Here is a 26184-nt window from a genome sequence, read left to right as displayed (position 1 = left end):
AATGCATCTTTTACATTCCTGTAAAAGATGGATTACCAATTATTGTCCCATTCTTCTTTACAGAATTCTTTTTGGTCAGGCACATTGGAGGGTTTATGTTGAGACTTTTACTAGGCCACTACAAAACCTTCTTTTTGCTTTGTTTTTTTGGCTTTTTTGTTTTTAGCCATTCAAAGACAGACTTGCAAGTGTGTTTCACATTATCCAAATTATTGTCCTGCTGTATAACCTAATTGTAGTTTTTATGAAATGCTGTGATAGTTTTACACATATGTAACAGGACTCAAACCTCACAAAAGTTCAACTTTTGACTCACCAGTCTACAGAATATTTTCCCTGAAGTCTTGGATCACCAAGATGCTTTTTTGGAAAGTGCGAGATGAGCATTTGCTTTCATTTTGGTCAACAGTGGTTAAGCCCTGGGACTCTTACATGGATGCCATTTTTGCCCATTTTTTATTGTTGAATCATGAACTCTTACCTTAACTGAGACAAGTGAGGCCTGCAGTTCTTTAGATGTTGTTCAGGGTTATTTTGTGACCTCTTGGTCAAAACTGTTCCGAATTTTCTCTTAAAACTGGCTTTGTAACCCTTTTGAGACTTATAGAGATCGATGACTTTTCTGTTTCTCAGCTTTTTTTTTTTTTTTTACCTTGTAGCATGATATGTGGCTAGTGAAATTGAACTCAGCCTTTGAAGTTAATTCATAATTTAATAAGAGGAGAGAGAATTACTATTTCACATTTGGCCAAATAGGAAGGATAGCTTTAATCCCTTTAGCAATTAAATCATCACTGAAAAGCTGCTCTGGTTATCTTTGTTTGTCCTTGTCTGATTTTAAATTTTGTTTGATGATACATGTAAATGTGACAAATACAAAAACAAAAATCACGAGGAAGGGGGAAAATACACAGTACTGTAGTTTCTAGTAATATTTCCTAGAATCTCTCATTTACAGTGTTTGCCATGCTGTCATATTGTTTGTCTGATTTACCAGTCACAGTCACAGCCACAGACTTTTTTTTTTACTCCAGTGCAATTGTGTGTTATTTAACACAAACATATTTAACTTAAGACTTGGTGAGATCAAAGCAATTGAATACTAATTGCATCATTTTCACACTAATTATTGAGCCTCCTTTGCGGTGTTGTGTACCAGTAACATAATGAGGGTCATTACTCCAGGGACCAGAAACAGAATCTTGATTAAGGTATACAAATGCCTAGGTCTAGCTCTTTCTCATTACTCATTTATACACTTACACCTCATGCGCCTATCACTTTGTGAACTTGCACAAAATGAGACAAATGCAGGAAATCTGCTACAGTGACCAAGTACAAAGCCCTGACACAAAGCACTCCATGTATAGGTTGAGTTACCAGAAGAAAACAATGGCACAACATGACTGATGATTATGGATAAATCCACTGTGACTGGAGTAAGCCACAGAGGCGTCAGAATATTTCCCCTATGGGAGCTTTTGGTCAAATGCCGGCTATTGTGCCCATTAATTAGAGAGAATAGGAAAAAAAGAAGATGCCAACCGATTCCCTTCAGCAGTAACAATGTGCAGCACTGCTGAGGGTAAGTGGTCACTCAAGCATTGGGAAGTCCCAGTACAGTACTCCTGAACAATGAGGAAGCAGCAGAGCATGTGAAGGTGCACATGCCTTTTATCTTTATGTAAGAACTTAAGACTCTGAACAATTTGAAAACTGTTTCCTACATAGTTTGGACCTTGGACAACATTTTGACACTGAAAACGAAAACTTTTTTACAACTCTTAAATGACAATTGAACAGTCTGTTACTTGTCCAGATCGGAAACAGTCTTTCTCTTCAAGATTCAATTCGATTTCTTTTTCAACACTTGTAAATATCAAAAGTTACTGACGCAAAGAAAAACAGATTATCTTTTTACCAAATGAATAGCGTTACTCTTAGCAGCAACAGGCATGGAAAAGGAGAGGAGTACGGATGAAAAGATGCAGAAGAATGCAGAGGATGGTTATGACATGCATGCAGTTCCTTCCACTGTTACACCTCACAAGACAACATTAGAGGTGAGGATGATGAAAATATGTGGAGCAACAGGTGGTCCCAGTACTGTTTGCTAGTTTGTTACTGTAATATAGTAATGCAGATACTAACTGCTGGTTTGCTTTAGAAAGCACAATGTCAAATCTTGTATTCTTTAAATCACCATCGGAAGAATATTAACTATGATAGGCAATACAGTTGGGTATCCTGGTTGTACAATGCTAAACTACTTCTTACTGATTCACTGACTTTCGTTTTGACACATGAATCAAATATTTTTTCGGTGAGTTAGAGCTTTTTGTAATTTAACTATAGTGATTGTATGAGCTATTTATAAAGAGTGATTTTACCTTTGCAAGAAATGTGTCAAAATAATTGAAAATAAATGAAATGAACAATGAAGCTTACCGTCACGGATGCCCTCTCCTTTGATGCTTTTCAGTCCCCCAGGAATAGGTCTGCCATCCAAGAAGAATTCAATAATCCCATCATCAACTGTTATGATGACATGTAGCCATGTATCTGCAGAAAACTTTTCTGCAGAGGCCCGGGCCACTTGGGTACTGTTTGAACCTATTACTGTATAATATAGCATCACAGTGACATGAGACTCATTGGTGTGGATCTTCACTCCATAGTACAAGCTTCCATTTGTTCCTTTGGACGCTATGAAGCCGTCAGTATCTAGTCTGGGTAAAAGCCAAGCAGAAAAGGTGAAGTTGCTAATGGCCGCAGGCCCATCGTCAGGTGAGATGGTACCATAAGCTCCAGGAAGCCCGGAGAAAAACCAAGTGTCCGTGGCTGAGTGGTGTCTCCTTGCATGAGGCCTGAGCTCAACCTCATCTGGAAAGGAAGCTACCAGGAGCAGATCATCCATCTGAGGAAGGCCCTGTGGGAAGTGACCAGAAACAATTTCCCAGGACACCCTTACATCACCAAAAGTGCCCTGCTTACGGAGGATGGTGAAAGAAGTCACATCAGCCATATCATCTTCAGAGAGTACATCTTCAGCTACTTCTTGGTCCATGTTGTGCTCAGCAATGGCAAAGACACCAAATGGGTCATCATTGAACGGGATGAAAACAGAGGCATTTAGAGCACTCTTAGCCAGTCGTCCGCCCTCGCCGGGGTAACCGCCTTAGAGAAATAATGGTCAAGTGTCAGCGTTTTCCAAACGAAAATTAAATCTGCAGTTACTGATGATTCAAGAAAAAGTAATTTCATCTCATTTTCTCTCTGCTTTGTGAAATTTCTTCTCATATCTGTCTTAAGTGTCTTATATCAGTTTTATTTTATGATTTTCTTTTAAACTCACCTGAGATATTTACCAGCCTGAGGATGTAGAACTCATTGAACTCTGGAAGTTTATCAGAGATGGCTTCCAGAACAATAGGCTTGGTATTTTCCCCTGTAGTGAAGGTGACTGATCCACTTGTGTTTGTAAAGTCCTGGTTTTCTTCCAGAGGAGTTAAAGAATCGTTGGCAAACAGCTGCCAGAAGACTGTAACATTCCCAAAATGGCCCCTCGCACGTAGTACACTGAGGGAAAAAAGAGAAAATATTTCAGTAACAGAACATAGGTAATTGTCTAAAATATCAACTCTAGCGTTTTGACAGTACTTGGAGATTATAAACTACTGCTTCTGACAGAATCATAAATTAAATACAAATAAAAAAAAATAAGAAATTTCAAGTGAAGTAATATTAACCAAATGTTACTCACTAAAAATTATTGTTTTTTCCCTCTTCAACTGGTTTTTCTATAGGTTCCAAGGAGAAAATCCCGTTGGCATCATCATTGGCCTCAATCACCACACTAGCTGTGGCTGCTCCATACACAACTGCATCACCTGTGGACACATGCACATTATTGATGCTGAAATCAGATAATTAAGGAAAGGCAGACACATAGAGTGCTGGCCATATTGTTATTGCCATGTTAAATTTCACGCAATAGGAGGAGGCTGTCTCATTAACATAGTGCACTATTACTATGGTAACCAAGCCTAGGAGGATAAGGTGGGTGATTTGTGAATAAGCTAAATTCCAAACAAAGGATTCTCTCTGCAGATGACTTAAAGTGAATATCACCAAGAACTAAACCAGAACTATTGTATTTGAAAGTTTAAAAATTTGGAAAAAGTGCAGCTATAGCAGCACCAGAAGTGCAATATCCTCTCACAAGCACATACTTCAAGTTGCCGGACAACGAGTACCCTGAAACAAGCATGCAAATCTGTTTGTGATTAAGCAGACAAGGTAAAGAGTGTGAAGACGCCAGTATGAGTTTAGCTTACTTCTAACATTGGGATTATTGACTTTTAGCACAATCCATGCCAGCACAGCCCTCCGATATAAAGAAGAGGCTAACCCTTTCTTGATTCTACTCCATGTCAATCAGTAAACAGAAAGACGTCAAAGGAATGTTTGTCTTTGTCTCTTAGACCGTCTGGAGTTTGGTTATCAAGTTCCTGTTTTGTCCCACTGGCCTACCGTTCCCATCCATGAAAAACAATATAGGACCATGAGAGCCTTTAGTCTTATCACAGACACTGCTAAATACCTCTGCTGCATCTCTTAGTACGTACAGGATACAGACAGAAATAATAAACAGAGCAGAAGATGTTAATTTCAGATGAATTGCTTGATTCATTTGAGCCACATTGAAAGAAAATGATAGGGACAACTGACTTTGAGTGGAAATGCAAATATCAGAGTTAATTGTATTTTAACTTATAGATAGAATCAGTCACCGATCAATTTGCAACAGACTAATGACCTGTCCAGCGTGTACTGGAGAGAATGTACCTTCCTCTTGTCCAAAGGCAGGTAACCAAAAGAAAATACATGAAAAATATGGTTTACTCTAAACCAATAACAAAAAACCCCCTCTTTATTACAAGAGAACGACATTTACATTATAAAGAAATGCTATATAAGCATATAATACCTGCCATAAACACATATATCATTGTAATGCATGTTGCTACATTTTTGTTCTCATCACTTTTTTAAGAAAACAAGCACATACTTACCAGTGGCATTGTAGAGAACAATGTAAAAAGGCTCATCAGTCTCCGGTATGTCGTCATCTTTTACAGCCACAGAGATGTTCTTCGTCCATTCACCCACAGCATATACCAGCACTGTGTCATTACTTAGCAAGAAGAGGTCATCTGGTGATGCATCATTGTACTCTACTCGGTACATCACTGTAGCCACGAAGTCTGCCCGTCCTGCCCTCACAACTGTAAAGTTGGCCACACCGCCTTCTTGAAGCCGCACAGCAACAGGTTCTAAGATGAGCGTGCGAAAATGAAGGAAAGGGAAGGATGTCAGAGAGGGAGGACAAGCTAGAAAACACATGTATTATTATGTAATCAAATCTTTACCTGAGAAATAAATGGGGTCATCATTCTTATTAATCCATAAGTTGGAACTGACTATGTTTCCCAGTCTTGCTCCACCTGTCGCATTTAACAGTGTGATGGTGAAATTCTCCATTTCTTCTGGAATCTTAAAAAAAAAAGAAATTTAAACAAAGAAATGATGATGGATGATGTGCTCTTTAAGGTTTAGTTTACATTTTACCTCATCAGGTACAGAGAAGAGAGTGAGATTTTTCTGGTACTCCCCCTCTTCGAAGGTGATGTTTCCTCGAACGGGGCGGACGTCTCCAGACAGTGCTGGCTCCAAGACCCACAAAACTGACACTTTGCCAAAGTGACCCCTGTTCCTCATCACAGGGTACAAAGCTGAAGGAGAAACGGGGCACACAGACATGATCAATTTAGATATTGAATGTTTTTTTTCTCACAGATAAACTACATTTGATTTTAGCTGTACAGCCATTCTGAAATGAAACAGTAGGTGAACAGCTGTACACATGTTTATTTATAGCAAATACAGGTGATACAGGCCATTCACTAGAGGAACTACTTTATCCCCATTAACATGTCCTCATGTTTTACACAAAAACACAGACAGCCTTTGTTTTCCTTAACAATCACATGAAAGTTGGACACTCTAATTTTCTGTGATTCACTCCTCTTAGATCCATTTTAAGTGTCAATGAGGTACCACTTGACCTGGAAAAGTATTACTATTATCTAAAGGACTGCTACTTCAAGTTACCCTGGCGCGTCTCGTTTCCTTTGCTCTCATTGATGGCCACTGTCAGTCCTGACTGGCTGAACTCAATGACTCCGTAGGGGTCATCATTTTTCCGAACGGTGATGTTGACCTCCCGGTGGTTGCCAAGACGACTAGGTGGAGTGCTGTGGCTGCTAAGTACCACAGAAAAAGTCTCGTCCAGCTGTACGCACACACATAACAAAATAAACAAATACAGTAATCACCCTGAAAAAGTTTTAAAACATTAACTTCATAGCTTATTAAATGGGAAAGTAGGAAGGAATTACAGTGCAGCACTGTGTAAAATACAGAAAATAAATAAGTAAATATTAATATCTTGCCATTTCTTACCTCTGGCACCCCATCAGGCCGTGCCACCAGTGCCACCACCACCTCTCTCTCTCCGGGTTTAAACTCCAGAATGCCTGTAGCGCCGTAGAATTCGTTGTTGCCCGAGGGCATAACAGCATATCGTATCAGCTGTTTCAGAAGCTGTCCCTGGGCTCTGACCACATGCAATTCAACCGCCTCACCCTCCTAGGTTAGAAGAGACAAGCTTCAGAGCAAAGAAGCTAAGAATATATTCAGTTGAACCTTTAAGTCAATTTTAACTCATTTTTCAAAAATACATTTTCCCAGCAACCATTCTGAAATTATTATTATTATTACTGTTATTACTGTTATTATTATTATAAAGGTTGTATTCAGGTAGAGACCTTTAATTAATGAAATCAGCAACACCTGCATTTGAATACTATTTCATGGTAATAAAGCTGCTACAAAAGATGAATTTCTATTTCTAACGTCACAATGCACAGGAAAAAGCTAAATTATCAAGGCAAAACTTGGACTCTACATGTGTAACACACATTAGGGAATTATTTCAAAGTCCTATCACTAGGTTAGAGTAATTGTCAGTTATTGTGAGTCAATTGTGAGTCAGAAAACACCTAAACTGACCAGTAAATTCTAAAAATTGTCAAGTGTAGCTATACCAATTTTGACTCAAAAAAGCAAAACAATAACATACAGATTTTAAATTTATAAGCAGGAGGTCTTTGACTGAATGTGCAACAGTTTGGGCCACATCCAAGGTGGTCAAATACAACACATACTAATGGAAATAAACTCTATTTCTTTTTGGGGCAGCTTTAAAACTGTGGCTTACATTGATAACCCATGGACCTCTGGATAACGGGGAGAACTCAAAGACTCCCCCCGGATCGTCATTCTCCATGATGATAATCTCTCGGCTGGTGAAGCCGGCTTTCAGGATCTGATTTTCAACGTTACTCCTGAGACGTGCACACAGAAATGCATATATAAGCACATACACTATTATTATTACAACTAAACACAAAAGAACAAGAAAAAAAGACATGCCATTACATCGTCTTTAATGAGGAATTGTGGAGCTGCATTAACATGGAGCTGCTTTAAGGCAGATATGTGCCAGTTTCATGCTGAGTATAGCTCTGAAATGTCTGCTTATTGTACTTTTGCTATGTTGTGTGTTTATGTAACACGTGCAACAATAATAACAATGACTAAGTAGCTTAACTTAAACTTCTCAAAGCATTCTTTGTATTGTGTGATGCTCATTCATTATTGACTCTATATGCTGAAGCCCCGCTGTTTAGCCCACTTTTAATAACAATGTCAATCAACTGCCTGCCTGCCTCTTTATTTCTCAGCAGGGGAGTAAGTATATGTGTATGTGCTGGGAAAATTGAACCCAAGCAAGCATAACATAATGGGAATAACAAAGACACGACAGGATGAAGCACTCAAAACAGTCACAGTCAAGGCACTGCATGCATACAAACACTTGCATCTTTAAATGGTACATAATCAAGTCTGGTTAAATTAGTGCAAGAACATATAAAGAAGATTCTCAATTTTCTTCCAACAATCCTTTTCTTTTGGAATTACGTTTTTTCACACCATCACAAAATCCCCCACCGTGTCCCAGACCCCCTCATCCCCACATTGACCAAAGACCTCCAGAAAGCCTGAAGTAGGCCCTTCTGTGAAAAACAAAGACGTGATTCACGCCACACAAAAGCCCCAGGTTCACTCCACTCTCCACTTACCCAAAGTACACTATAAAGCGTGCAGTCTCCACCCTGCAGGGGACGAGTGGGAGGGAGAGAAAGCTGTCGTTCTCATCCAAATGTAGACTAACAGATTAACCCCCAATACACATGCACCTCAAAACAAGCTAAGGAGGAACGGGAAGAATCAGGACCTAGTCAGCTCCTCCTATCCTATTGGACTCAAGTGGTGCATAAGCTGACTTTAAACCATTACAGATAACCTCAAAAAGTGAATGTATTATAGTTATTGCATGCCAAGACTGATTTGATAATGACTAAAATAAACACTTAAAATAAATATAACGATGAATGTCAATTAACTTTAATGGTCCTACCTATCGAGAGTGAGTAGTAAGGTCTCGTTGACTTCTGGGATGTTGTCAGCCAGGATAGTGAAATTGATGGAGGCATCGCTCTGCCCAGAGAGGAAGATGACAGAACCACCAAAAGGGTTCAGGTCATTAGCAGTAACATCCCCACGATTGGCTCCAGTTGGCTTAAGACTCCAGAACACTTCAGCCCGACCGTCGGTCCCATCACGCCGCAGAGGGAGGCTGACCTACGACAATTATCAGAATCAGCCTCTTACACTTAGACACAGTCTGTATAAATTATTCACACTCCGAACATTGTCGTTTTTTTTTTTCACTGAATGCTTATGAAGCACTGAACTATGAAAGTGAACAAAGGCAAGCTTCACAAAACTGATAGTCTTTGTATATCTTACTGTGCTGGTATTGCTGTCCTCTGGTTCATAAACCACCACTGTGGTGTTGCTTGTAAAGCCAATTTCCCCATTTGCAATGTCAGGGGTGACAGTCAAGGTCAGGTTTAGTGATCCTCCAAACCTTGGGCTGTTTGATGGAATTGAGGGACTTATGTCAATCAGCTCCAGTGCATTCAACTACAAAAAATAGAACAGAAAAATAGAAGGCTAGATACATATTCATCAGACAGAAAACAACAAATTACACTCAAATACGACTATATTGTCAGTTTGTAGTTGATGCTCCCCTCAGTCCATGTATATTTGTACACATATGTGTTTGTATTGAACCTGAAAGCGTGTGAAGTAATTAAGCATCTACAGAATGTGAAGAAGGCTTTTCTAGTACTTTTTTGCCAGCTTTAAGGGTTAGGTGATGTTGTTAGTTTGGACAGCTGGGTAAATCCCATAGCAACATGCCAGATTTGAGTGCCAATGTAAAACCATTCACACATCCAAATGAGGCACTTAAACCTTGAATAGTACCAATTTGGCCAGAGGTACAGACAGAAACAGAAGGAATGCATTTGGTGATGTGAATGTGAAATGTCGCAGCTAAATTACAACTTAAATTACCTTGTTTCCAGTGGTATTACCTGTATTAAGAAATGAGCTCCATTCTGCAGAAAGGCATCATTCCTGATCGGCAGTATGATGTGGACCATCCGCTCACGGGCAAAAACCACATTAATGGTCCCGCTAACATTCAGGACATGGTCACGGGCCCGTGCTGGGTCTATGGGACCCGCAGGAATGTAGAGGGCACTGAAGGCCATAGACACGTTACCCCGTGTACCACCACTCCGCAGAAAATTCAGAGACAGGAAACGGCCCTCAGGTTGGCTCTGGATGTTCTGCTCTTTGGCTGGGTCAAACCGAAAAAGGCCGTAGACATCGTCACTGTCCTGAATGTAGAAAACCATCTGAGGAAATTGTGGGAGAAAAAAAATTACCAGGAAGAAGGAGACATATGGAACATTTTGAATGATGAAGGAATGATGTCTTTTAGAAAACACAAATTGCCCCTCTATTCATAGTTTCACTGCTAACAAGGGTTAACAGTCCCCGTATGGAGCGAGATAACAGGTCTCAAATCTATGCGAGAGTAATAGCAATGAAGCCTGGGTGTACCATCAATTACAGTGAAGGATTTTGTGGAGTATCCTGTTTTTATGTTACTAAGATTGTATCTTGATCATAAGAAAGAGAGGTGAGGAACAGAGAGAGTGAAGAAAATAAGCAAGACTGAGAGTAGTAAAACAGAGCCCTGAGCTAACTTTAGCAGGGGCATCCTCTTTAATTAAGTGTGCTAAGACTGTTAAGAGTAGTTTCCACGAGCATTAAACTGTGGTTCAGTCATGGAACCTACACTTGTCAGATGCACTGTCTGGCACGCTCGCTGATTTAAAGCACAGTGTAATGTGCATATTTCCGTTTTTGGAGTGTGATACAGGATCTGCAACTTCACTGACAGCAGTCATGAACTTTCTTTTATAGTTGTTTGTTTATGCATCGAGAAAATTCTTCTGAGCAAACTTGTTCTGCACACATGGCAAACAGGCCCTATAGTCCCATCTAATGCCTTGAACATAAACAAGTCTTGGATCTGCCCACTGCTTTCACACGTAGCCAAGAGGCTTGGACAAAGATGGAAGCAATAAAAACTTGTCACCATTTCATCTATGCTTAAAAAAAAACACAGAAACACCCCACTCAGAGTGTGCCGCCTGTTTCGACTTTGTTTTGATTCAGCCACATTAAGGGAACACCCACAGAGCAAAGTTACACACTAAGGGGTCGACTTTTGCAGCATGTGCCAAGTTTGCCACTGTGCCTTACAGTAGGTCACACACATGCAAAACACATGCAACATGTGGATGTGTTCCCTAACAAGTGCAGCTAATTTTTTCTTACATACCCCAATATAATCCTAATAAATAATAATATAAATAATCCATAATCCTAAAAAATTAAATTAATTAATTAATTTAAAAAAATATGTCTTTTAAACTCACCTCCATGGGTTCATCAACCTCAGCATTTCCAGTTACTGTACTAGGCAGCAATTTGAAAACGAAGGCCTCTGCTTCTTCAGGTTGATCATCTGCTACAATGTTTATTGGAATAATAGCAGTCTTGTCACCGGCAGCAAATCTTACTTGCCCCACCTCAGGCCTCAAATCATGTGACACTGGTGAACGATCACTGGAGTTTCTGCTGATGGACCAGTTGGCAGACACTTCACCATAGCTGCCTCCGATTCTTACAATAACGATGCCATCATATCTGGAGGAGTGATAATCTTGGATGTAAATGGTTGATTTTATTTTTACATTAGCGTTTAGATTTAGCTAGCATATAACACAAGAGGATTTAGATCACGGATGTCAAACATAAGGCCCGGGAACCAGAATCAGCACAATCTGCCCCACTGGATAGCTTTGGAAAATCTAAAGGAGGGCTTAGACTTTCAGACTTTTAAATGTATTTTAAAACATTTTACAGCTTTTCCTACTGATAAAGATCTACTCCATTGCCATTCATGCTACACAAGATTAATTAAGTGATTAATAAACAATTTAAAAACAGAAAGGTGTTTTTTCAAAATTTACTATAGAAATTTCTTTTGTTTTTTAATACAATGGGACCAGAAAAACTGTATATTTTCTGTGAATTAACGGAAGCTACCAGATTTTTTTTCTGTAATTTTACACATGTATTTCTTAAAAAGATTTATTTCATTTTCTTACAGCACTATTCATATATGTATCATGGAAAATCTAAGACATACTATTGAAACTGCAGTTCTTTTCTTATATTAAGCTATCTTAGGGATTAAATTCGTAGTTAAACTTCTTTACACTTCAATGGTCCAGCCCACTTTAGGCCAAAGTGGGCTGTTTTTGGCCCTCGATATAAGATGAGTTTGACATCCATGATTTAGATTATACAACAAATTTTATAGTACCCATTTATAGAGAAAACAATGCTACCTCTGTGTCAGATCTTCATTGATGCTGATTGGCTGAACCAGTGCACTGCTGCTGATTGAGAGGACACCATGAGGTTTATCATTGGGCTCGATGGTCACCTGCACAGAGTTAGGCGATACTAGCACAGCATCTCCTCTGATCGTGTCCTCCAGCAGGACCAGATGGAAGGACTCTGCAAGTTCTGGCACATTATCATCACTGATGTTGAACAGCAGGCTAGTTTTATAGACAAATGGAGGGAATGTAACTCTTCTGACTGGCTGTAGATCGAAGAAATCCACAGCTGGTGTGGCACTGCCCAGGCCTTCACCACTCACCACCATGTAATCTACAGAAACCTAAAGACAGTAGAGTCCAGATGTTTCATACAAATTGGACAAATGCTTTTTGTTTTCTCTACATATAAGTTGTTGATTGTGTGCATATGAGTGCTTTTGCAGTAAAAGACTATGTAAACATGAAAACTAGGTTTAAAGAACACAACCTCAGTGTCAACAGAGCCAATGAGTGGCCCATCCTCAATCAATCGACCTCTGGTCACATTGAGGGCAATGACTGCCGCAGACTCTGGTACTGCCATGACAGTGTGGGAGAACCGCAGAGGGCTGTCATTACGCAGGATTCTCAGCCGAACACTGCTGGCGTTGGGCTTGAGGAGAGCTCCCCCTGCTACACCAGTTAGTCTTACTGAAAACACTTCATCATCCTCTGGGACCTGGTACACAGAGAAAGCAAAACACATACCATTCAAAGCTCTAAACATGTATGTAGCAAAAAAGATGAGGAAAAATGCTGTACACTTTATTTTACAGTTAAAAGAAATTCAAAACTTCAAACTTTTGCCAGTGCAGTAAAAAAATTTTATAGAGACAGATTTTTAAGAAACTTAATTGGTCCAGTGTAATCAATCAGTTCAATACCTGGTCATCCCGAATAAGTACACTGAAGTGCACTACAGCCTGGCCTACAGGAATAGTGATGTTTCCACTGTCGGGACTGAGATCCTCACTGGCAGGGTTGGGACCATCAGCGATCTATGAAGACAGGAAGGAGAATAACCCCAGTGATATTCCTACTTTGACAACCCATGAGCTCAACATGAATGTGAATTTATCCTTACTATGAAACACATAGCAGTTGCATTATTTATTAAACATAGATGTTACTATTTGTATCTAAATCATCTAAACTCTTGAATCCACAAGTGTCTTTAAGGCAGTGGGGTTCATTTATAAAAGCATCTAACAAGCTACATGCAACACTGATTTGTTAGACACTGTTAGTTCTTGAAACACAAAAGTCACTTAGGTATGCTAATATTATGCACATGATCTCACCTCAAAATTTACAGTCACAGTACCATATGTTCCCTTTTCTCTAATTAGAGTTAAAGGCACATAACGGTTCCCTCCTCTGGGTTCATCAACTATGATCTCCTCAGTCTGAGATAAAAAGAAAGAAAACATGAAAACAGAACTTTAATCAGCTTACATTCTATTTCATTCATTGACAATTAGAACCATCCAAATTAAGAATAAATGAAAATGTAACATTTGCAGCAGCAAACAAAAACAGGTAATACATTTCATTTGAACTGAACCCCAATCTGGCAGTGGAAGCGAGCAAAATGCCTCTTTACACATGTAACAAGATAACCAAGAGAACATTTACATTTAATTTAAATTATTGTATTTGATTTTGAGATATCCATACTCTTTTTTACGTTTTTTTTTAAAGATACTTGTCGTTATTTTTATTAGCAAACAAGTAATTTATTAAGTCACTGTATTTGAAGTGCTTAAATCCTTTGGTTTCCAGTTTTGTTTTAGTTTTTTTAAGTTTGTAAATTGGTGAACCAGCAAAGACAGGATGAAGGTGGATGGAAAGTTTCTTACTGAGTTGAAGGCAATTATTCCAAAGGCGTTATCATTGGACAGTATGGTGATGGTTGCCTTTTTTGGTGTCCCCAGTGTAACACCATTTGAGGAACTCTGAAAAGTCAGGAGAATAGAAATGATTAGATAAAGCAAAGATTATAGCGTATTTACATTAACACTCCTTTATCTTCCCCCCCTACCAAAGGTAATCCTGATCCTCATGTGGACAGCCAGACCGACTGCCTTATCTAAGAGCTACACTACATTCCTGTGTTCCCACCGAGAAGCCCTGGTGAGAGGGCACAAAGACAGGAAGTACTGGTTTCAGACCAGTTGATTTGTCAGGTTAGCTCTCTGCAGGAAACCTTTTTAGGACTTGTACCCTTCTCTCTGATTCAGTGCTAGACCAGAAAGACTTAACATCCCAGCAGGCCTAAAATCACACCATGAGTTAACAGGGCTTGCACCTAAGTGTTTACTGATGATCTGCAAGGTTTTATTCTTTTCCAAGACAGGATTCAAAAGAAAAAAACAACAACACACTTTTACATGGTGTTTCCAGGGTTTCCATTAGCGAGCTTAAATATGTTTTTACAAGACCCAACAGTTCTGACATCCACCAAAACTTCAAAATTCCCTTTACAACTTTCAACCATCTGGATATGCACTCACTGCAGGTATTTTGGAAAATGACCAACTATATTACATTCTTGTCATAGTATTATAAACAGAAACACACGTTTCTCCACTAAAGCATGTGTTATATATCTTTAAGTTTTCTCAGCCAAACAAAGTGCATTTGAAACTTCTTATCAAAACCACTACATGTTTCGGTCTCCACATGTAAAGGTGAGAGCAAGCCAAGGCAAAAAAAAACAAAAAACAACAACACAAAAAAGTACTTAAGCCTCTTGCATTCGTCTCTTTATTCAAATGGGGCTTTTTTTAGACTCTAACATTCTTTCTTATGCTGAGCCCTTGTAGCAGGTCAGCTCACAGACAACAAATCCACACGCTTTTCCCAATCCAAGCCACTGAGCATGCCAGGAAACTGCTCACAAACACATACCCACACACATATGGACACACTCACGTAAAGAAAAAATCACTTTAGAAACTTAAAAAACAACATTGTTGAAAGAATGGTGCTGTAAATCAACCATGCCAAGTCTTTTATGCCATGATCCGCTATGTGTTTCTGTAATTTTGTGCTGTGCTGCTAGGTTGCACCTGCTCTGATCTGCAACGACTCAACACTGTTTCTGCAAAAACAAATCTTTTCCTGTCATAGTCAACCCGCAATGTAACACATTTTACACACTGAACCGTAAGAGATGATAACTATGGCCCTGATTTACCCTTTATTTTCTTGTGTTTAATCCATGACACCTTTTGTGGCGCATACTTGTACTCCAGACATAACTCCAGTAAGCTGATAGGCTTGTATTTGGCCAAAGCTTTGTCTCATTGTAGTGTAAATAGAAGGGCTAAAAGTGGTCGCCTCATTTGGTCTTTCACTCTAGTAGCAGGCTAAAAATGGAGTTTTGCTACCGAATGTTAACCAGATGTCACAGAAATGCAGCGTCAAATCGAGAACGATTGATGTGAAGAAAGCCACTCTTGCTGACAGATGTTTAGAATTGTTGCTGTTCTCTTAATTTAGACTACAGTGCTCACAATCTGGGGTGTTTCCCCTACAATTGCCTTAGGAGAGGGAGCCAAAAGGAAAAAAAACCCCACATGGAATAAATTATCAATTAATTAATTAATTAATTAACTTATTTCAGCTTATTTATGTACACTCATTGCATTTCACAGCAATGTAGGAATCTCTACTGTGCTTTGCTTCCATTGTTGCGTCTCTACCCTCAGCTTTAGTGTGTGTGTGTGTGTGTGTTAGTTTCACTCCCATACACAGAGAAAAGAAAAGGAAGGTAACTTTATGAGACAGCTTGTTGTGTTAAGTGCAATAAGAGTAACCTAACAATAATAAATCCATCTAAAATGAAAGGGTATAAAAATTATTTTAGGATTTGTCTTTTTTTTAAAAAAAAGAAAGCCGAGCCGACAGGGAAAAGCGGGATAGTCATCCCCACAACCAGCCAAACGCAGGGGATTCAAAACGACCTTTATCTCTAAGTGAGAGACAAGATGGGCAGACAACAAGACCAGCCAAAGCCAGCCCATCAATCAAACTTGACAACTAAAGGCTACATGAAACCATGGAGATAGTCTCCAGGCTTAAGTCATCCAGAACTGTGACGGCAATTGGTTTGAAAAAGATTTGTAATTTGTACCATTTAAGATCATTTTCACATCTTTCACAAAATCTGACACTGACGTAGCCATGCTTTTCAAGCCATGTGTTCACCTTATTTTTCATCTTAGATGAATTAAGTAGCACACTGAAGCGCAGTACTGAGGGACGAGAAGAAAGTGACACGCACCAACTCGCAGAGAAGCAATGGGCTCTTACCTGTAACATGAGGTTGAACGTAAACGTCTCATCGGCTTCAGGCAAGTCGTCATCTTTCACAGCAATAAAGATGGTCTTACTGGACTCACTGGACAGCAGGAAGGCTGCAGCATTAATGGCTTCAAAGTCCCCGGTGTTAGCTCCCTCTAGCTGAATGAAACATGACAACACATTTTAACTTCACTTTTTTTCAGTTTACATATATTTTTATATTCATGTCAAAGTGTGCCAATAAGATGCTCCAGGCCTGAACATTTTGCATGTCTCAGTTCAGAAAATTCATTTATACTTGAACTTGCTTGAGCATGAGTTTCTTGAGCATCTATTTCTGTTAGTTGCTGGAAGGAAGTCTGACATTATACAGTATTTTAACCAGCAATGAGGCTCTTGGTATAAAAATTAATGTAACAAGAAATATGGTAAAGATATCAAGAGTCACAAAAAAAACCCTAAAACTACTCTTCATCGCACCGCCAGTTCGTATTTCCAGACACCAACTGTGAGCAGCTGACACTGGGCTACATGTAGACCACGTAAAGCCAAAATCCATTCATTTCCAACTGAGTTTCTGCTGACACAGTGGGACTTTTATATCATCAGCGTTGTTTGTTATAGACAAAACAGTTACTGATTCTGAAGTTCACCTGATGTGAAGGTCAACTTTCCCAGAATAAGGACACTTATATGTTTAACTTTACAGACAGAACAGGCTGAATGATTCAACAGGCTGCAGAATTGTTCAGTAATTTTCACTCAGTGCTGTGAACTGTTGTGAATTTCTATATTATTTGTAAGTTCACAGCACCAACAGTTGCTAACCTATGCAAATATTAGAAACGTATCACAAGACGAAAGCTTCATATCCTACCAGAACCAAAGCTGTCACATTGACTGGGTCTCCCACTCTCTCTATGACCAGGCGGACCACAGCTGTACTGCTCTCGTTGACAACAAAGTCAGTCTGCCCCAGGAACCGCAGCGTGGCTGACTCTGACGTAGTGCCAGGGATGGACAGAGCCAGAATCAACCCAGCTAGCAGGAAGGCAGGGAGCATTCCTGCCAGCACATGGAAGAAAATATTGAGAAAAATGCAGCAAATCAGATAAAATATGTGCAGTGAAAGAAATAAGAGTTTTACATGTAAAGAAGTTAATAATAATAATAATATAATACTTAATAACACACAAACATACTTCAGATTTAGTACATAATGCTGGTATGTTCTCTACAGGACCAATTCTGAATAAACAATCATCACATCAAAATTTGTCATTAGTGAGAAAGTGATTCACATATCGAGGAAACATAGAATACACAGATAAGTTTCTTCAGATCAAAAATCCTTATTCATAGACACTCATGATACAAAAACAACTCTAAAAACAAATACAGAGTTTACAAAAATAAACATTTTTTACATTAAACATTACTGATGTTAAAATGTAAACATACACACTCATTACAACTGTTATGTGCTATAGGCAATACTGAATAGCCAGATGTTCAGAAGGCCTGCTGGCTTTTATAATGTGGAGCCTGGCAGGCTTTTTGGTCATTGTGGTCTGAATGATTCACAACAGTATCCCATAAGTCCAATGCCTGTTGTCCTCATGTTGTCATAACTGCTAAAGCAGTTGCATTTGAGTTTACAGTTCTTCACCACATGAATCAAAAGTCATGCCCTGCAATCCGTGCAATTCTGCATTACCACCTCTGTCTTCTCTCCCTCTCTCTAATTATTTTGCGACTCCCCTGCTTCCTCCAGTAATCCTCACATCTTAGTTTGTGTCCTCCACACCCCTCTGCTCTCCACTTCTCTCATCTTGTCATGTTTTCTCATCTCTCCTCTCTGTCACCCCCTGCTTAGCTCTCTCACACAGAATAATCCTGAAGCTGGATGGAGCTGCTGAGACAGTTGTCATGGTTAACAAAACAAAACAACACAGCATGACGCGTGGGGCGGAGCCAACCTAAAGCCAGATAGTGTCCTCCTTGTTGCCTTTTACCCATCCCATTCATAATCTGCACCACACAGCCTGGCTAACAGTATGAACACGTAAGGTCTTTTAAAAAATATTTGCTCTTAATTACAAGGTTGAAAAAGAACATCAGCAACTAGAGTGGATGAAGTCATGCTGTTTGGGGTTTTTTTTTTCATACACAGAAATCATTTAGGAAAGTTGGGCATTGAAAATACCCCACTTTTCATTTGTTCCATTACTGTTAAATCAATCGGAGTAATTCTCAGTACAGGAGGATGTTTAAATGGAGACCATCGATCAGTCATTATGTCAACTTCAATGGGAGAAATCACTGTAACAGCATTAAAAGTTATCGACTGATGAATACACTCAGAATAAACTGGTGCAAATTTTATGTTGTGACAAATACAACAAATACTGCACGTTTTAAGAGTTTGTGTTTTGTGTCTGTGTGCGGGGGGTGTTGCATATATCACACACATGCCAGGAAGGGAGAGATGGCTGGAAAATCCATCAAAAAGGGATTTAAAGCTGGTGGGTCACAAAGCTGGACAGTGGGGAACAGAGAGTAAGGCTAAGGGGGAACAGAGGTGAGTGTGTTGCTGGACAAAGAGGGGCCCGGGTTGAATAAATCCTCTTATTTGCCGTGCTCTCGTTCCTGGGGTTGGAAACCAATTGAATTACTAACCGAAAGTTTGAGTAAAACACCATAAACCTCATTGGTTGTATCATCTCACTGAAATTGACTTGTAAGTGCGCGTGTGTGTGTGTCTGTGTGTGTGTGCAATTGTATCCACTTGCCTGCCTAATTAAGTTATATGAGACAGTAAAGTCACCAAATGTCTAGTTTGGTCTGGCCACAGGTTGTAAACTTTGTAGAAAATCTTCAAAGTGTTATTGTAGAGAATGCAACATACCGTAGTCAGTCTCAGTCTTCCAATGTTATATTGCTTTCAGTTCTCAAATAGTCTGAGATCCCACATCTTTGCTCAATCGTTATGCACCAAAACCTCATTTCCAACCTTCCCAATGATTGCCTCACATTATTTAAACCATCATTTTTGATGGATGTTAGCAAGCATCCAACCCTCTACCCTCCTAGCAACCCCACGTCAAAACAGAGGGCAGCCCTTTCACATCCACTGACCCAGATGCCGCACTTCCTTCAAAGGGCCTAATACAAAGCAGATGCTGTGTGGATGGCACAGGTCTGTTCTATAAGCAGCAGGGCAGTTTTTGTGCTGGCATCACGCATTGTGCCAATTCTGACCCCAGGGGTTTAAGGGGCCCCGAGGATCTGTCTGTCACAGCTAAAGGCGGCATGGAGTGCCTGGCGCAGACCTTTGACATTGATAAGACTGGGAGTCACAGTTCATGTAGAGAGGTGCGCAGAGACACAGTTTCTTTCTTGCAAACACACACACACACACAAACCAGTTTTCATATATTGATGCATTTGGCAGAGCAGCCTAAATCAGCATGCATCCATAAAGCTCGGTCTGAAAGCTCAGATAGCTAGCTGGGTGACAGTCCAGGACACGGGAGAGAAAACACACTGTCCATCACAAATATCTTGGACCCAACTTCTGAAAAGATGACAGCTGAGCTGAGGGCTCTTAAATCTGACAGATAAAGCCACAGAAAGCCCCACAACTAAAGAGACCGTACAATGTGAACATCCAAATTTGCTTTTATTGACTTACCCCATGATCCTGACTACACTCTACTCACTTACTTTCCTTCCTACTGCATTACTTTACTTCCTGGAACACAAACTGCACCAAGTAAATAGGTAGCGCTGCAGTATGTAATATTTTCTAAACGGTAAAGCACAATGTTGCACTAATAAGCTAAAGTAAAAAATTAACCTTTGGCCTGGAACAATGCAGAATAATTCTTTTAAAAAAACAATTCAAATTCCTAAACCTGTTGTTCACTGTAATCATTTCTGAGCAGTGTATAATACTTCCAGATTACTTTTACATAAGCAGGCTTTGCCAGGAAAGTATCTTAGTATGTGGACATTGAGCTACAACATTGCTTAGCACTCAAAAGTTAAGCTCAGATCAAAGGCAAATGGAACAACACACATAAGCTCTACTGTATACGGGGCATGAGTTCACTATCCAATCACTCAGTATTCACTCACTTTTTCATTATTTCTCATCTTTTTCTGTGATACATCTCATGAGTTCATTTTTCATGGAGACAAACTTTGTTTTAGTTATCTCAGTAATGCATACATCATCACCTGATAGCCAAATAAACACGCTCAAACATAAAAAGCGCCATGATGAATCACAGCTACAATATCTGTGATAGGATGTGGTATTCTGGCCCCAACACCTCTCAGCCCTTCTTACAAAAAAAACAAAAAGTAAAAAACTGGTGGCAACCTGGTGTTACGAGCCCAGTTCATAAAAAACTGTTACATCGGATCATTTGCAGTCAGACACACACACACACACACACACACACACACACACACACACACACTGAGTGATCTATTGGATATCCCTATCAGAGGTGCTGAGGAGGTGTCTGGTTGCAGGGCTGCTCCTGGGGTCAGAGCTTGTTGCTGATATCTCTAGAGTTTCTCCTGACAGTGGCCTCAGCGTTGTAATCTTAAACATCAATTATTCATTATAAGCCTAAGACTTTACAGCGGTAGTAAGCGTGACAGTGCAAGATTCACCGTGTGTCAGCTGCAGTAAGTCAGGTGACTGAGTTAAAGAAATAAATGCTGTCAAATGTTATGTCAAATGACTTCTGTTTGCAATGGTTTGTTAGGGCAGTGCAGATTAGTTGGGCTCCAAAATATTCCTTCCCTTGGACCCTACAGGCGCGTGTTCAGGGTGTGGAGGGGTTGAACCAGCAGGCAGCAGTGAGGGTCAGATGGGACATTCTGGAGCTGAAACAGACGGCCAAATTTGGAGGGTGTGATTGATATCTGACACAAGGTACATGAAGCTTGCAGGCTTCAATTCAAGTAGTTTTTCAGTGTTCTTACAGACTCTAATGTTTGACAGTGACTGAGTTAAATTTTTCTCTATGTTCATATAGGAAATTTGTCTTTTTTCACTTATCAAAGACAGCATCTGTCAACCCTTTTCGCTACTGGAAGCTTAGTAAAGAAAAAAATCCTAGCCTCTGAAACCACAATCAAGCACTCTGCTTTTCCTCTCATCATTTAGAGGAGACTACTTAGTACTGCAAGTTGTAAAAGTGGAAAGCAATACCCTTACTTCCTTTTTGGTTGAGGATATTGTGGGATAACAGTCTGTAGAGTTTTAATCAAGGGCTTTCCCATGCAGCATCCCTGCCCCGAGGCTTCCCTGAGACGCCCATGGTGACATGGTGAAGGCTATGTGGTTGTATATATATATATATATATATATATATATATATATATATATATACATACATATATGCCTGCTCACTAAACGCACAAATGGATACACACACATATGCTAACACAAAGCCGTCTAGAGCGTTCTGACACAAGGAGGCTTGTGGTAGGATCTCATTCATCAATCTTACAGCTCGGGTTGGTGATCTGGAGTCAGTCTGGCCACAAAAAGAAACTGCTCTGTCATTAACATCAACTAATATAACAGTGTTCCTGGAATGCTTGTGTGTCTGCTCAGTAAAAATTCACACTAAAGACAGACCACGCAAATAGACCGAATAAATGATACTAATCAAGATAAACAGATAAAGTAAACAGCAACAAACAGACAGATGGTTTGGGAGAAAAAGAGGCATACAAAAAGAGCTGATATTAAGCCTTTATGTGTACTGCTCTTTATTTATAGCCTGCTAAACCAATCATTCAGTGTTGTAAACACTGGAAAGTGGAAGTGCCCTGTGGACAGATCGAGCAATTTATTATTCAGAGGTTATGCAAAATACGAGCAACTCATAATTTAAGCTTTAATAAGCAGAGATGGGTTACAAATGAGCTGCCAAAATTCATATAAGGCTACCACCTTTAACACAAAATTAAACAAACCAAAAACAGAATAAAAAACCTATTAATAATATCACCATTTAATTTAATTCATATACATAAGCAGGATATTCCTTTTAATAGAGTAGCTGATGTAAAATGCTAGTTTGCATTTGTTATGTATTTAGCCCCAAACCATAGAGTCTCCTCTGATCTGTTTATTGGTTTGGTCTCTGTTGGAGTTGTTCTCCACACTAAGTGATGCCACCAGGCCAGTGTGTGTCGGGCCGAATGTCAGAAACCACCCACCGTCCATTCTCAGCCCAGCGTAGCCGCGGCTGTCATTCCCGGTCAACTCACAAGCCCATAATTGCACTTCACATGTACTTTCTGCCTCTGGTATTTTTAGATCAGTGAATGTTCTCGCCATACGGAGAGGTTGGGGTGAGGAAATTAAGAAACTTAATAAGCGAGTAGAGTTAAAACATACATCATTAAATCTAACAAAAACTCGGCATTACTCACTGGGCTTATTTTGGAGGGCTCTACGCAAAAGAAAAAAAAGAATCCTATTTATTTGAAAGGGGAAAAACAGAAAACTTAAAATTAGTCCAACAAGAATGGAGAAAGTGTTTTTTGTGAAGTCAGGATGGGCTGATTTGCAACAAAATTATGCCATTCCACATTAGAGGACTTAGAAAACTGTTCAATGAATACTTTTCTAAAGAACAAAAATGCATGAGGTCAGCCCTCCAGCTATTGTCAGACGATACTTTTCAAACCCGGCATTTCTCCTTCAGGGGCAAGAGACTGCCAATCAAGTGCATTTTGCTGTGAAAAAGGAAACACAGAGAGGGAGAAATCTCCTGAGGTATTGTCCATATGGCCGTGGTCGGCTGCTCTTAAGTGGAGCCAATGGCATCTTGCGTCCCCAACCAAAAACAAGAGATTTTTCTTTTTCTTAGTGGGAAGGAAAGGATATAGAAAAAAAGAAAGTGGTTCCAATTGAGTAGGGACCAGTGCGCAAGCAGTTTAGTGGGCTTTCCAGTTTGAGCATTGGCTGACTGATTAGCCTGTATGACAGACAGTGCTGGAGGCAGACAGAAAAACACTTTCAGAGGATTAAACAAGGTTGCGCTCTCCATAGCTTCACAGACCAAAGGGCCAAATTAGAAAGGGTATTACTTCCTTGCATGTAACCGGTTGGGCCTGGATGAAATGCTAATTGCATTTCAAAAGAGTTCACAAAACAGAGAGGCAACCCAGAACGGGGGTGTATTTTCATTGGAGAAGAAGCGGGACTTTACGATTCACTGACCAGCACACAATTTTAAGGAGCAAGGCTTTTGTTCACTCATGCTCCTTTTTGTGTTCTATGTGCATTTCTGACATTGCCACAGTTCTCTATTTTTTTGTTTCTCCCACTTTTTGGCATGCTAGCCTCCTCTCCTGCAGAATCCAAATCTTCCCATTCAGACTCCCTTCTATTCTCCCAGCTCTCCTCTATCACTTTTAAATAAGGACACACACACTATACACATCCTTACTACAGTAGGTGTGGGACAGCCCCTTTTTCAGGCTGTTGTGGCCTCTTGAAAACTAAGGGCCAGACGGTGAGGCTGAAGCAAATTCCTGAACAACTTGGGTCAAGAAATTTCATTTATTAGAGAAAAATACCAAAACCAGTAAAAATAAATGGTGATCATGGCTCAAATTAAGCTGTGAATCAACTTTGTTGTGATTCAAAACAACCAACGTATTATGTAATAGTGAATTTGAGATGGTGCACATGTTCATGTTTGCGGGTCCTGTCCAGTGTCCACACAACAAAACATGACAATTTTCTGGCTTTTTTTAAAACGTTTTTTTTTAAACATATACCCAGACAGTGAGAGAAAGTGGATGTGCACATCTTTTTACATAAATAAACACACCCACCACATTCTCGGGCACGCTTGGATCAACCACACAAACATACGAGGAATTCCTCTGACGTGATGAACAGCGGCACAATGAGAGCAGTGAGAGATAAACAAAGAAGGAAAGTTTGTGCAAATGAAATGTAAAATGATGGGACTTACACAGAAACTAGGGGGTTAGTGGATAAATAAAGAAAAAAAACTCTATGGAATCACCACACTTGGAGGATGTTCATTCAAAAAAAAGATAAAAAGGACTTCATTAATGAAAAGCAACACTGTGTATCAAGCTAGCACGGATACTATTTGACAGATTAAAGCGTGCCATGTACCAAATCTATTTTATATTGACAGAATGAGACAAGTGTCCAAAATGTGTGCATGTGTATCTCTCTTAGTCTTTTATTTCACATACAAGTCTGCTTATTTTCCTCAGGCAGTCATTGTTATGTTTCACTGGAATAACACCAGACTAAAGTCCCAGCATAATCTCCTTGGCCAGTGCAGACTTGTAATTCATAACTAAACATCGACTTCAATCAAACCAATCAAACGCAGTCTTTGATCACTTCCCTGTAGCCCGCTGTAACCTTGTTTTCTTCTGTTTAGGTGGTAATGCTGGTTTTAGTTTCACTTTTCTGTATGTAAATCCCATTTCATTCAGCCCATTTCAGGTATATGACAAACAAACAAACGTGTTTCTCCCCATTTGCTTTTCATCAGTTTTCTTGTGCATTTTCAAGACATACAGTATTGCTTTGAGTTTTCTCTCCTGATGCTGTGACATCTTCCGTCTACTAGTATATTTTCCTTTTATAATGTTCCCATACTTTTTAGACATTTTAGACACGGGTGACTGGGAACAGCCAACATTATTTTGCATAATTTCTGTCAGATTGATCTGGAAAAAATGTCATTAATCTTAAAAACAACTGACCTGTTTTACATGAATTTTCCAGAATCTTCAGCTATCAAACAAAAGTAGTTTTTATATCATTTCTGTGGTCTGTGTATGTGCTTCAAAGTAAAAAACTTAAGAGCGGTGATGCCAAACGTTTTTCCAGGAGTTGTAGATGTAAAACGTTGGTGACCTACTTCGATAGGTTTGTTTTATATGGACAGGACACTGCTTTTCTGAAGCTCATTATTTTTCACGCTCTTTCAGACTCAGACACACATAACACAAGTAAAGTCATTAGAAAGGGGAAGTGGTGGTTACAAAAAAGAAACAGTATAAGGTTAGATACCCATGATGTCCTTCCAGCCAAGTGTGAGGCTGTGAGCAACTCAACCTGCACCACGGGTGGAGGGCATCACAGGATGCTTTCCACATGGCTCCACGTGGATTTTAACATGTGTGGATTTATCGCCAGACAAAGGGATCCAGGTGGGGGTCTTCATGTTTAAAAGAATGGAATAAATAACGAACAACCAAAGATGTAATCATCAAATAAATCTGTGGAGCTTTGGAATAACACATTATTCGATGACTGGTGAAAAGAAAATGTTTTCAGTACTCTTTAAAACGCCATTTAACTTGTACAAAGTCTAGCCAAGCTAATGTGAAACAAAGGACACAGCCTTCCAGAATGTTCTTGTACTTTTCCCTATGTTTTGATATCTGAGGAAATTTTGCTGTGCACAGATTTTCCATGCTGTTTGCTAGATAAAAAGAAACAGACCAGCTTGAACTTGCAAGAACAGAAATGTAGATAAAATTGAATGCAGTGTAAATACTACAAACTGAAACTGATATTTTGTATTGATAATTCTGTAACATTTTAGAAGAACTGGTCATGCATCAGAGTTAGAACAGCAGGTAGTAAAGGCTCTGAAATATATCTGATTTACCATAAAAAAGGTCAGGTTCAAGTTTAGTCCTGTAATGGAGATGGTCAACAGATGAACAAGTACAAGGTCTCCTTTTCGCTCCTAGAGAAGACACTATAACA

The 26184-nt window shown here is 39.6% G+C and overlaps 1 protein-coding gene across 4 annotated transcripts in view; it reads right to left on the bottom strand.

Annotated features, from left to right (window-relative positions):
- adgrv1 (adhesion G protein-coupled receptor V1) overlaps positions 1 to 26184 on the bottom strand; it is a 112230-nt gene that overhangs the window by 82122 nt on the left and 3924 nt on the right. For all 4 annotated transcript variants that reach the window (XM_063488944.1, XM_063488947.1, XM_063488945.1 and 1 more), the window contains exons 2-21: positions 17251 to 17438; positions 16383 to 16532; positions 13925 to 14020; positions 13367 to 13471; positions 12950 to 13063; positions 12514 to 12744; positions 12030 to 12367; positions 11052 to 11322; positions 9633 to 9959; positions 8998 to 9174; positions 8606 to 8829; positions 7343 to 7469; positions 6526 to 6711; positions 6175 to 6355; positions 5632 to 5795; positions 5433 to 5556; positions 5076 to 5336; positions 3764 to 3890; positions 3356 to 3579; positions 2449 to 3177 (exon numbers count right to left, since the gene is read on the bottom strand). In XM_063488944.1, the coding sequence (XP_063345014.1) occupies positions 2449 to 3177; positions 3356 to 3579; positions 3764 to 3890; positions 5076 to 5336; positions 5433 to 5556; positions 5632 to 5795; positions 6175 to 6355; positions 6526 to 6711; positions 7343 to 7469; positions 8606 to 8829; positions 8998 to 9174; positions 9633 to 9959; positions 11052 to 11322; positions 12030 to 12367; positions 12514 to 12744; positions 12950 to 13063; positions 13367 to 13471; positions 13925 to 14020; positions 16383 to 16532; positions 17251 to 17436 (4342 nt within the window). In that variant the 5' untranslated portion in view covers positions 17437 to 17438. The remainder of the gene's footprint in view (positions 1 to 2448; positions 3178 to 3355; positions 3580 to 3763; positions 3891 to 5075; positions 5337 to 5432; positions 5557 to 5631; positions 5796 to 6174; positions 6356 to 6525; positions 6712 to 7342; positions 7470 to 8605; positions 8830 to 8997; positions 9175 to 9632; positions 9960 to 11051; positions 11323 to 12029; positions 12368 to 12513; positions 12745 to 12949; positions 13064 to 13366; positions 13472 to 13924; positions 14021 to 16382; positions 16533 to 17250; positions 17439 to 26184) is intronic.

This window comes from Pelmatolapia mariae, linkage group LG12 (assembly GCF_036321145.2).
Source record: "Pelmatolapia mariae isolate MD_Pm_ZW linkage group LG12, Pm_UMD_F_2, whole genome shotgun sequence".
NCBI classification, from domain to species: domain Eukaryota; kingdom Metazoa; phylum Chordata; class Actinopteri; order Cichliformes; family Cichlidae; genus Pelmatolapia; species Pelmatolapia mariae.
This window is presented reverse-complemented; position numbering and strand designations above follow the sequence as displayed.